Below are 10,547 nucleotides of genomic sequence, written 5' to 3'. Positions count from 1 at the left end.
CTGCACCCAAAATGCACCAACATATGCGAATACATTTAGAAAGCCGTTAAAGTTCTGTTGCGTGCAGCTTACTGAGATTACATAAGGCTCCACGGAGCGGCTCCCCGGCCTGCGTAAAGGTTGGCTGGCGCACAGCTGGATGTTCGGGTTTACTGCCGAACAGGTTCGAGAAGTTTCACAGGTGCTGGTTTGCTTGCCAGAAAAAAAAAGGCCGGTCTTGCAAAATCTCTCTGTCACGACATTAGCATGAAGTTACAGAAAAAAAACACGACATGAACTGTGTTGCCATGATTGTGACCATAGGCATGAACTTCTTATTGTGAGTTTGTTCGTTTTCCCTCAATGGAAAGTGGTTTTGTTGTGAGGCCGGTTTAAGGAGCTGCTGGTGTTGAAATCCTGCATTCTGCCCCCCCCTCCCTCCCTTCTCTCTCTCTCCCTGCCTCCCTCTCTCTCTCTTCTCTCTTTTCACGGGGCTCAACTTGCAATCAAGGAGGAGCCGGGAGTCCTGCGGGGCTTCTCCTGGAACCTGCTCCTCAAATATAAAGCGCTCTCCTCCTCTTTCCACGAGGAAAAGACTGAACCCACAATTCACCGGGAGGAGACGCCGCTTGAGAACATCTCTGGTTGCGCCCCGAACTCCTCTGCTGACATCTGCGCGTGAGCTGTAGTCCAAATAAATCAAGCCTCAGAACCTCAGAACTTCCAACTTTGTCGCGAGCGAGGAGCCGCATCTCGAGTTCGGGGAGGAGAACGCGCGCACATGGCCGCCCTCATCAGCGCGTACTCGTCGTGGCCGGAGTCCTTCGAGTGTCCCGCGGGAGACGGGGACGCGCCGGACGGACACGGCCCGCACAGGACCCCCGTGGACAAGGCGCCGGAGCCGCGCATCAGGCGGCCCATGAACGCGTTCATGGTGTGGGCCAAAGACGAGCGCAAGCGGCTGGCCGTCCAGAACCCGGACCTGCACAACGCCGAGCTCAGCAAAATGCTGGGTGAGATGGAGTCATCGTTTTTAATTATTATTTCTATTAGTATTATCATCATCATCATCATCATCATCATCATATGATTGTGTGTTGTTTTTATTTGTTCTTCTGTTTTAATTACACATACTGATAATTACCTCCGCAGGCCTCGGTTCTTTTACAAAAAGTTTTAACGCTCTTTGCAGCACATCAAATAACGTAAATACTATTTACGGTGTTTAAGAAGAAAACAAATTGACGTTTTTAATACAGTTCGACTCTTTTTTTACCCTTTAACCAGGTTAAAAAAAAGAGTCGAATAAACGCGTAACTTCACGGCTGTTTTGGACTGAAGCGCGTGATGGTAAATGATGTATCTGTAAAAACGAATCGATTGATGGACACAGAAAAGGACAGAAAGTGTAGGATTTTGTGTTTAATATTAAACTCAAAATGAGGCAAGATGTAAAATTTCCCATCATTAAAGGAAGTGAAACGCGCTCTTGTGGTTGTCTTAAATAGGGTATCCAGAACTAAGCAAAGTCTCTTTAAACGTTTAAGAAAGAAAGCTCAATATTGAGTTTGCATTAAAAGTTTGAATATTAATGTTTTTCTCTTTTAATTTCTACAGAAACAAATTACTGTATTAATATATGAGTTTTCATTTTAAGTAGATAAAAATGTATCTTAATATTTTGAGATGTCGGTTTTGATTTAACCTTAATTTTAATTGTCTTTCAATCACACACATTTTCCTAGAGAATTTATAATCTTAATTATCAGATAAAGGAGTTTAAGTTAAGTTTTCAAAGGATATAAAACCTATGTATGCAGGTTTTACACATTGTAGAATATCGGTAATGGGTGAATTAGTTTTGGTATAACAGACTTTAAATATGAAATAAAAAATATGCAACAATAAATTGCAGCCTAATCTATTGAAACATGTTCAAGATTTGTATTTAAAGTGAAACACCAAAAAATAACTCTTGTCTTTTCTTTTCGCAGGCAAGTCCTGGAAGGCCCTGACTCCCCCCGATAAGAGGCCCTACGTGGAGGAAGCGGAGCGGCTGCGGGTGCAGCACATGCAGGACTACCCCAACTACAAGTACCGGCCTCGCCGGAAGAAACAGCTGAAGCGCATCTGCAAGCGGGTGGACCCGGGCTTCCTGCTGAGCGGGCTGGCCCCCGATCAGAACGCCCTGCCCGACCAGCGGGCCCTCTGCCGCCACCTCGACAAAGACGAGGGCAGCCCCAACGGTATGCGAAGCGGGTTCTCCAGCCCCGGCCCCGCCTTGCCCAGCGTCCGAAGCTTCAGGGACCCGGCCGGCTCAAACAGCAGCTTTGACACGTACCCCTACGGCCTGCCCACTCCCCCGGAGATGTCCCCCTTGGACGCCATGGACCACGAGCACTTACCCCTCTCTTATTATTCAACGTCCGGTAGCTCCTCCTGCTCCTCCTCCTGCCCAGATGAGCACCACCAGAACCAGACGCACATGGGCAGCCCGCCCCCTTACCACACTGACTACACCCAGACCCAAATCCACTGTGGAGGCACGCACATGGGTCACGTCCCTCACATGTCCCAAAGTGGCGGCGGGCTGATCCCCGGCCCTCCGCTGTCTTACTACAGCACCTCATCTTTCCCCCAGATTCATCACGGGCTCCACCAGGGCCACCTGGGTCAGCTATCCCCCCCACCAGAGACACAGGCTCACCTGGAGACCCTGGACCAGCTGAGCCAAGCGGAGCTTCTGGGTGAGGTGGACCGCAATGAGTTTGACCAGTACCTGAACTCCACCGGGGCCGGGTTCCACCCCGAGCAGCAGGGCAGCGGCATGACTGTCACGGGACACATCCAGGTGGCCGCGTCCGCCGCCTCCGCGTGTCCCAGCAGCCCCACAGAAACCAGCCTCATATCGGTGCTCGCGGACGCAACAGCGGCCTACTACAACAACAACTACGGCATCTCGTAAGCACCCGGCGGCCCAGGGGGGGTTTCAAAATGGGCCATTGGGGTGACGCTGCACCTGGTCCGTGCTTTGATGTTCTGTAAATTTCAAGTCCCGTGTTAGAACATCTGAGCAATGTCATCCCACCGTGATTTGGAGCCTGAACTGATTACTGAGCAAAATGATTGTCCGGAGCCGAGGAAAGAACAAAGAGGGTTGGAGGAACGCGGAGAACGGGAGATGGACGCCTCAGGGATGCAGACACAAGAACACGACAGTACGCCACCTCCGGTTGTCATGACGTTTCCAAACCAGAAGAACAATCGTAAAGACTTGTTGTCCACTTGTAAATGTCACCAGTTACTGTTGCTGATGTACAGATGCTCTTTAGAAGCTAATTTAAGTCCTTTGATGTTTCGCATAAATGCTAACTGTAATGATATTATCGACGCTTTCCATTCACATGTTTGTACTATATGTTCTCTCTCTCGCTCTCTCTCATTAGTTTGGGAGTCTTACCTCAGTAGTTGAAATTGAATGAGGTTTTAGTTGGACATTTCTTATGCAATTTAACAAACCGGTGTATAATGAAGAAAAAAGGCGTTTATACTTCTTCTCAAGTACTTAATAATATATAATCATAACCTCTACCATGGAAAATAATAATGGTAACTATAAATGTATGCTGATTTAAGTTTGTGAAAGACAATAATTTAAAATAAAGTAACATTTTTATATAACAAAGTTGCTACTTGGATGATGTGCATACACAGAATAACTACACAACAGATGAAATGCGTTTCCACCCTTATTAATAAATATACAGCTCAAGTAACAATAAAAGAAAGAGCAGTAGTCAGTTGCCGGTTTTCACACACAAATTGGGGGGGGGGATGATTTTTTTGAATTCCGTGTGGCGCCACGTATTCTCTCGCGCTCTCGTGGCCCATTCCGATACCCCCCCCCCACACCACCCTACCCCCTCCTCGCTTTTTCCACCCTCCATCACATCATCCTCCTCCATCCGTCTCCTCTCGCATTCATTCCATCCCGCCACAGAGGATTAGTGTAAAACAGGCGTAGCCGTCGCCACCCGCCTGAATCTCCACCGTCCTTTGTTTTTCCTGGAGTCTTATTCTGGGTGCCATTCTTAGGCACTCCGGACCCCCACTCCCCCTCCCCCCCCCCCCCCCCATCCCTCACCCGCGTTCTATCTTGCTGATGCAGACCTTTCGTAATCTGTGCAGAATAAATAAAATAATAAATCCCAGGGCTTCTTTGACTGTTTTACACCCTCCTCATTTTTCTTTTTTTCTACCCCCCCACCCTCTCCCCCCTCTCACCCCCTCTCTGTTCTCTTGAATTTTTCTTTTTCGATAAAAGGAATTCAGGGGGCTTTTGACAAATCCTGGAGTCTGGCTGGTCTTCCTGCGTTTTTTGAATTTTTTTTTGGGAACGGTTGAGTCGTGCTTTTTGTGGAGAGGATGTGGCGGAGGAGCGGTGTTTCCTGACTGATAAGGGAAAAGCCTCTCTGCGTCAGGATGTTTGGGCCTGGCTGGGCCTCGCATTAAAGAGCCAGAGAGAGGGAAGGGAACGCCGCCGCGCTGATTAGCATCTCGCTAACGCGTCTTCTGCCCGCCGCCATTTTTTTCTCACCAGAGGCTTTGTCGCGACCTGTCCTGTCGTGCCGTTTACCGCGCACATACCACACAAAAAAACTAAAGAAATCAAAGTTTCTGACTCTGAGACCAGAGACGTTGTAGGAAACACACGTAACCCAATCCAACGCCCGGATGTGTGCTTTCGACACACCTTGTAGTCAAACTGACCCAGAATGACAACATTCATCAAACACCACGTGTCTGCGTCTGGCTGATGTCGTGTTCATTTCTTCGGGGTTAGAACATTACCCTTTGTGCCTGCGGGGGGGGGGCACATATTTTGGACGTGGGAGCTGGCCGGCTGGGGCCCCAGGCATCCAGGTCGGGGAGTAATCGTCGGTGCGCCATCGGGCCCAGAGACGCAATATCCCAACAGTCACCCATGCACCACCTCAGGGTAGGACGCTGTAACAGGAACAAGGACAAGGCGTCAACAATGCATCATCGCACACGGACTCAGAGTTGCGCTCACAGGAAGGCCGAAAAATTGCAGAATAAAGCCGTGCTTTGTTGTCGCGTTATTCCCTTTCAGCACGTTTCCCGTCTGAATGACTCAGAAAACCGCAAAGAAATATTCCATAGTTTCAGGTAAGGAACAAAAATACAGGCAAGATTAACTAAGAACTACAACCCTGTTTTCATTTGGGTAACAACGGATTTATCAGATAATCTAAATGCTGATTCTTCTAATAGTTTATTCAGCCAGTGAAGGAGCAGAAACATTTTCTAAATTTATGAGGTACAATTTTTAAAATGGAAATTTCCACCGGCTGCCATAGATATCTGTGTATGTACATACTGTACTAATATTTAAATGTATCAATACCAATATGTATTTCAATAAAGCCCCCAGGAGCTTTTACAATGACGTGTTGATCCTGTGACTTCAACATTCCGGAAAGTCAGGGCAAAACACTCAATCCTTTCCTGCTTAGAAGTTGACTCATCGTCATCTTAACCTTTAGTCAGAGGCTTTTGCTGAAAACCAGAGAAAGCCATTGCTGCTGTTTTATCTGCAATAAATCAACAAGAAAGGAAAATGAAGTGTCAACAAACATTGTGTGAACTGCATGCATTCTATGTAGAGGCACTTGCTCTTTAAAGCCCCCTTTTTCTGTGAGAAGGGAGGGCGTGATCCATTCATTTGACAAAAAAGATTTACAATATTTGCATATACCAGGATATGGGCTAAACCAACAAAACTCCCCCTCTTGTTATTTCTCTCTGATTGCTGACTGGCTCAGTTCCAATCTCAGGTCAAGCCTGTGGAATGAGTCTGTCAGGTAGTCTGTTATGCTTCCTATTTCCTCCCCTGCCGTCATGTCACTTCCCCGGGCAAACAAACAACTCGGCGGTCCGACTCAACACCAACTGTCAAGGTAACAGCGCGAGGCTCTGCGTGCGTGGACGGGCCTCATGGCTTCCACAGCTGCGTAAAGGATTATCCATCTGCTGGATGGGGGGGTGATCAGTGATCACTTCAAACAATCACGTCCTCCGGAGGCGAGGAGGAGGCCGACTGTCTGGTTGGTCCAGCATCCATTGTGCAGCCGGCCGAGGGAGCGTCCCATGCCGTCACGTTTGTGCCACATGACGTTAATTGGTGTATGAACTGTGGGCGGGGAGGGAATTTTGTTTCGTTTAGGTTCAGGTGAGAAGCGACGCTTGAGACTGAGAATGCCATTCACACCTAGTTGCCGTACGCATTGTGTTGATGCTGCGCGAAGACATCTAATGTATGCAGTCGTACATTTTAAGTAATTATTTGCAATTATATGAAGCATCATTACCGCTCCGAGTGAGTCTAAGGGGAGGATCATGCTTTCCTGTAAAGCTTTTCTAATGGCAAACAACACACCCATGACAACACCCTCATCACAGTAAATGCAGTGAACTTTCCACCAAATTAAAATTTTCTATGCGATGGATAAAGACACACTTACATCAGTAAACACCGAATGTTGTCGGAGTGCATTTCCAGTTGGAGTGTGTCACAGCAGCATAATAACCTGTTTACAATTTGTTCTTGGCCCCAAATCTAGAAGGAGGAGGGAAAAAACACACACACACACACACGCACACACGTCTCACGGCAAGGGATTATGGGTGCAGCTATTCTTCATCTCATTGTGGCTCAACAACAGGCGGAGTGTGGGGTGGCAGGCAGGCGTGTACGTCGCCCGACGAAGAATGGACCAGACCCGTCGAGGGACGGGTGCCATGTGGCAGAGGATGTGCGGGGGGACACAGATGGGGACCCCTGGAAAACTTTGGGGACTGTGCGAGCAGCCAAGGGCCTCCCACCCGTACCTGTGCCGTGAATGCTGCAGCCGAACGGGATCCGGCACCTGTTCCGAGCAGATACACGCTACCAGCGAAACGCACGGAGGGAGGCCAGCACATGGCTGCCAGCCCGGGGAAGGAGAAGGCTAGATTTCCATTTACCCCCATAAGCACGGGCTGATTACCGAATCGGCACAGACGGCAGAGCTCGCGCTGTGCTGCAAGGTGCACGGGGGGAAAAAAAAGGGGATTTCGAAAATGTCTTTCAAAACTATATGCATTTCACCAAACTCCCCATGTGTGTAGTTGCACGTGGGAATGTTTTACTCAAATTAGAGAGTCAATATTTAAGCTCACATGCCCCAAATGTTTTTTTGTCCTATTTTTACTACACACATCGGCCCCTCTCTCTCTCTCTCTGACATCATGGCTTGCCCCGGTGTATCTATTTTGCGGCGCTATCTTGCTTGTTTTTGACCGCAGCAGATTCTCCCAGGGGGGCGGTGGGGGGGTGGTGTAACTCTTCACCTCAATGTGGAGGAGGATGTTCCTATTGTGCTTCCTAATTGCACTTAAGAGATAGAACATCCTTATCTGTTCTCCGTGGGATCCCATAAGAGGCGCTGCCTATTTTTGATTAATTGTTTTGATTGACATGGTTACAATTGTTAGTGCTGTGTTTTTAAATCCCTGATAATTTAGTTCGATCCATATATCATACATGCAGTGGAACTTTAATTAAGTAAGTTAGGAAAGCTTGAAATTGTTCACTTGTTGAGATGTTATTCGGACTTTGCTCTTTAAAAGGGAATATAGGCTGCATGTCTTAAGTGACTCTATCTTTTCCACAAACTGCCACCGTGGCTCTGGAATCCGCACCAACAAAGTTTACGCAGCGTGCATCCTGAAAAGCAGACGCACTAATGATTCAGACGAGTGATGTTATGAATTCAGCGCAGTGAGGGAGGCCCTTTTAACAGCTACTGGGGAAGATAGACAAAGCAAAGTAGGGTGACTAGTGACAGCTTGTGAGACGTTCTTAAGTTCTTAGGTCAACATTAACATATAGGTTGCTCATTAAATCTGAATGGATTTTACTTAAAAAATGTTATTATAGTGTCAAAAAATGTAATTGTATAGTTCCTATAGCCAATAAGCTCTAAAATAAGACTATAAATGACCCCTGATGAAATGAATAATATAATATGTTGAACATTTTGTGTCTGATATGTAATAAAATGCAGTTAAAAAATCATAGTATGGTGTATAGTATAGTATAGTATTGTGTGTTGAAAAAATATCAAGATAAAAATCATTGTACTGTATTAATGTTAAATTAGCAATAACCTAATATAAATAATTATATAATATAATATTATTACTAAATGGGTGGTTCATGGCCATGATATAATACGCTTATACCGTTGACATCTAATTATTTTTTGTTTTATCAATCTTTTGTTTAACAATCAAGGGTAAGAAACAACATCCCCAAAGACAAAAATCTACAGTAGGCCTATACAGGTTGCTTTCGGGTAAAATAAAGATAAACACAGCATGTAATGGGATTGTCCAAGATTATTGATCCCAATCATCACATTTCACGGTGACAACTCGGTTTAGGGTTACACGGTACATGTGTGTGTTTGCTTCCACTCCCTAAACAACATACGATCATACGACAATTCATATGATCCCCTACGAAAATCCTCGTTACCTGCACTATGTCTGTCAGTCCTAAATGTTAATCGTCATGTGCTCATCACATTAAAAATAACAGAACCACAGAAAAAAACAAGTTCTACATGCACAACAACATCCTGCCCGGAGATTATTCATTCTCATCACCCTGGGGCCTGAAATCTGTGTGTCATGTAATGATGCAAGTTCCTACATATATGTCTACAGGAACAACAATCCCCATTACAGCGGCTAATTCTGAGATAAACTGCGTCAGTCGTGACACACGTTGTTTCCGCCGCCTTGATGTGCTCTGTTGACACTCAGAACGTCTGGGTAGGAGCGCTCCTGTATGACCTTGGCAACGGGTCACTGTGGCATCGTTTCCACGCTCACTCCCATTCCGCTGACCTTCGCGTCGTGGGTCTAATACTCGGGATGTTGTTGATGTCTGAGCTCGGAGGAATCCCTTCCTGCTGGCTGCTGGGCCCTGTTTCCTTAAAGACTCAACATCAAAAACGAGATACATGGAAATGAGTCACACAGCTATCCCCAGAGTTCAGACACTTTAACTAAAGCACCATGTTGACGGGTTCAAAACAGGATATGAGCAGCGTAGGTCTGTGTTTGTTACAGATGGCCGACTACTTAAGAGCATCAGCTGAAAGCTCTGATAAGCAAATAGAGGAGCCGCAGTCACGTCGCCACGTCTCCTCCATAGTACACAAGACTGATTTATCCGTTTCATGCTCCCTAAGCAGCGTGGGTACATTTATAACTGACACCTTCCCAGAATCAAACTCTTTTCAAACAGTTAATTTGTATCTCTACTTTGGTTAAGCTTGCATTTTCACCAAGTGTTTGCAACTAATAATCCATAAAACCCCATTCATTACATTTGGCTATGACCTTATAGGCTAAATTATGCCATCTATAAATTGACCAATTTCTGCTTGGTAGTATACATCTAGAGTGCCTCTCAGAGAAATGAATGTCAAAAAAGACATCAGCTTTAGCTCTATTAACTATTCATTAATGTGAACAGATGTGAAGTAATAAAACATGTGTACCATAACCTCTTTTAATTATTATTTTAATTTACTCTAGTTGTGTATAATCCTAACAAACATTGAAAAGTTATATATATAGTGGTCAATCTCAGGAGATTATAGTAAAGAAACATGCAAAGACACAAGAGACAGTTTATGCTCACCCGAATAAATTCTTTGAGTTCCCCCCCGAAAGAGTACGTCACTTTCTGAAAATGGTCCCAATAGAATTAAAGTAATTGTAGAAACTATTAACTAACGGGGCGGAAAATGAGTGCAACTAAATGGCTAAATGAGGAATACTGTCAAAACAAATGTACAACATACACAAATATAATCAGAGAGAGAGTTTGGGAAGACTTGTTGAAGAAGTTGATCATGTATAAAAATAAAAAGGTCAGTAAAATATGTGCGAATGAGCAGTTTTCTGTGTTTATGTGATGACTCAGAATATCTACGGGGCATGCCATTCGTAATGCACTTATGAAGAACACCTCAACTTGACAACGGACTACCTCGCCTTGATACAAGATTCTTTCATTTGACTGATGTGGTTTTCTGCAAGTTAGCATCTAGTGGCCATGAGAGACCCTGCAGGCCGCAGCCCTTCCGTCCGGTCTCACCACTAAGCTGAGGTGCACGTTGCCGACTTTCCCCCCCAGCAGACATTTCCTGTCCCATATTTTATTACAGAACTTTAGGTTCCCTATATCGTTGCACTGAATAATGGGGTTTAAGACTTAGGCTGACGTTGGATGTTTGTTTCCTCTAGATACATCCATGCTTGTTATTTTACCAGTGCGTTAAATTTGTATCTTTCGCAACATCGTATGTCATAATGTCATTATCTGGTCCGTACGTCTTCATCCGTCTAAAAAAATGTATAATACACATGTTACGATACCCGCTACTGTATAAGGTATATATTAATAACACAACATATAAAATGTCATC

The 10,547-nt window shown here is 45.4% G+C and overlaps 1 protein-coding gene across 1 annotated transcript; it reads left to right on the top strand.

Moving 5' to 3' along the window:
- Nucleotides 1–107: 107 nt before the first annotated feature.
- sox7 (SRY-box transcription factor 7) lies at nt 108–3,664 on the top strand. Its single transcript, XM_040161258.2, has 2 exons — nt 108–992; nt 1,974–3,664. Exons 1-2 carry the CDS (start codon nt 761–763, stop codon nt 2,942–2,944), a joined length of 1,203 nt encoding a protein of 400 aa, XP_040017192.2. The 5' UTR covers nt 108–760; the 3' UTR covers nt 2,945–3,664.
- Nucleotides 3,665–10,547: the final 6,883 nt, after the last annotated feature.

This window comes from Gasterosteus aculeatus, chromosome 18 (genome assembly GCF_964276395.1).
Source record: "Gasterosteus aculeatus chromosome 18, fGasAcu3.hap1.1, whole genome shotgun sequence".
Taxonomy (NCBI): Eukaryota; Metazoa; Chordata; class Actinopteri; order Perciformes; family Gasterosteidae; genus Gasterosteus; species Gasterosteus aculeatus.
The sequence above is the reverse complement of the archived record's forward strand: the minus strand, read 5'-3'. Positions and strand labels throughout refer to the sequence as shown.

Bases quoted from the DNA above. Each gene is read 5' to 3' on its own strand.
- sox7 (XM_040161258.2), top strand. From the start codon at position 761: ATGGCCGCCCTCATCAGCGCGTACTCGTCGTGGCCGGAGTCCTTCGAG. The intron at 993-1,973 runs GTGAGATGGAGT...TTCTTTTCGCAG, and splicing joins CGAGCTCAGCAAAATGCTGG to GCAAGTCCTGGAAGGCCCTG.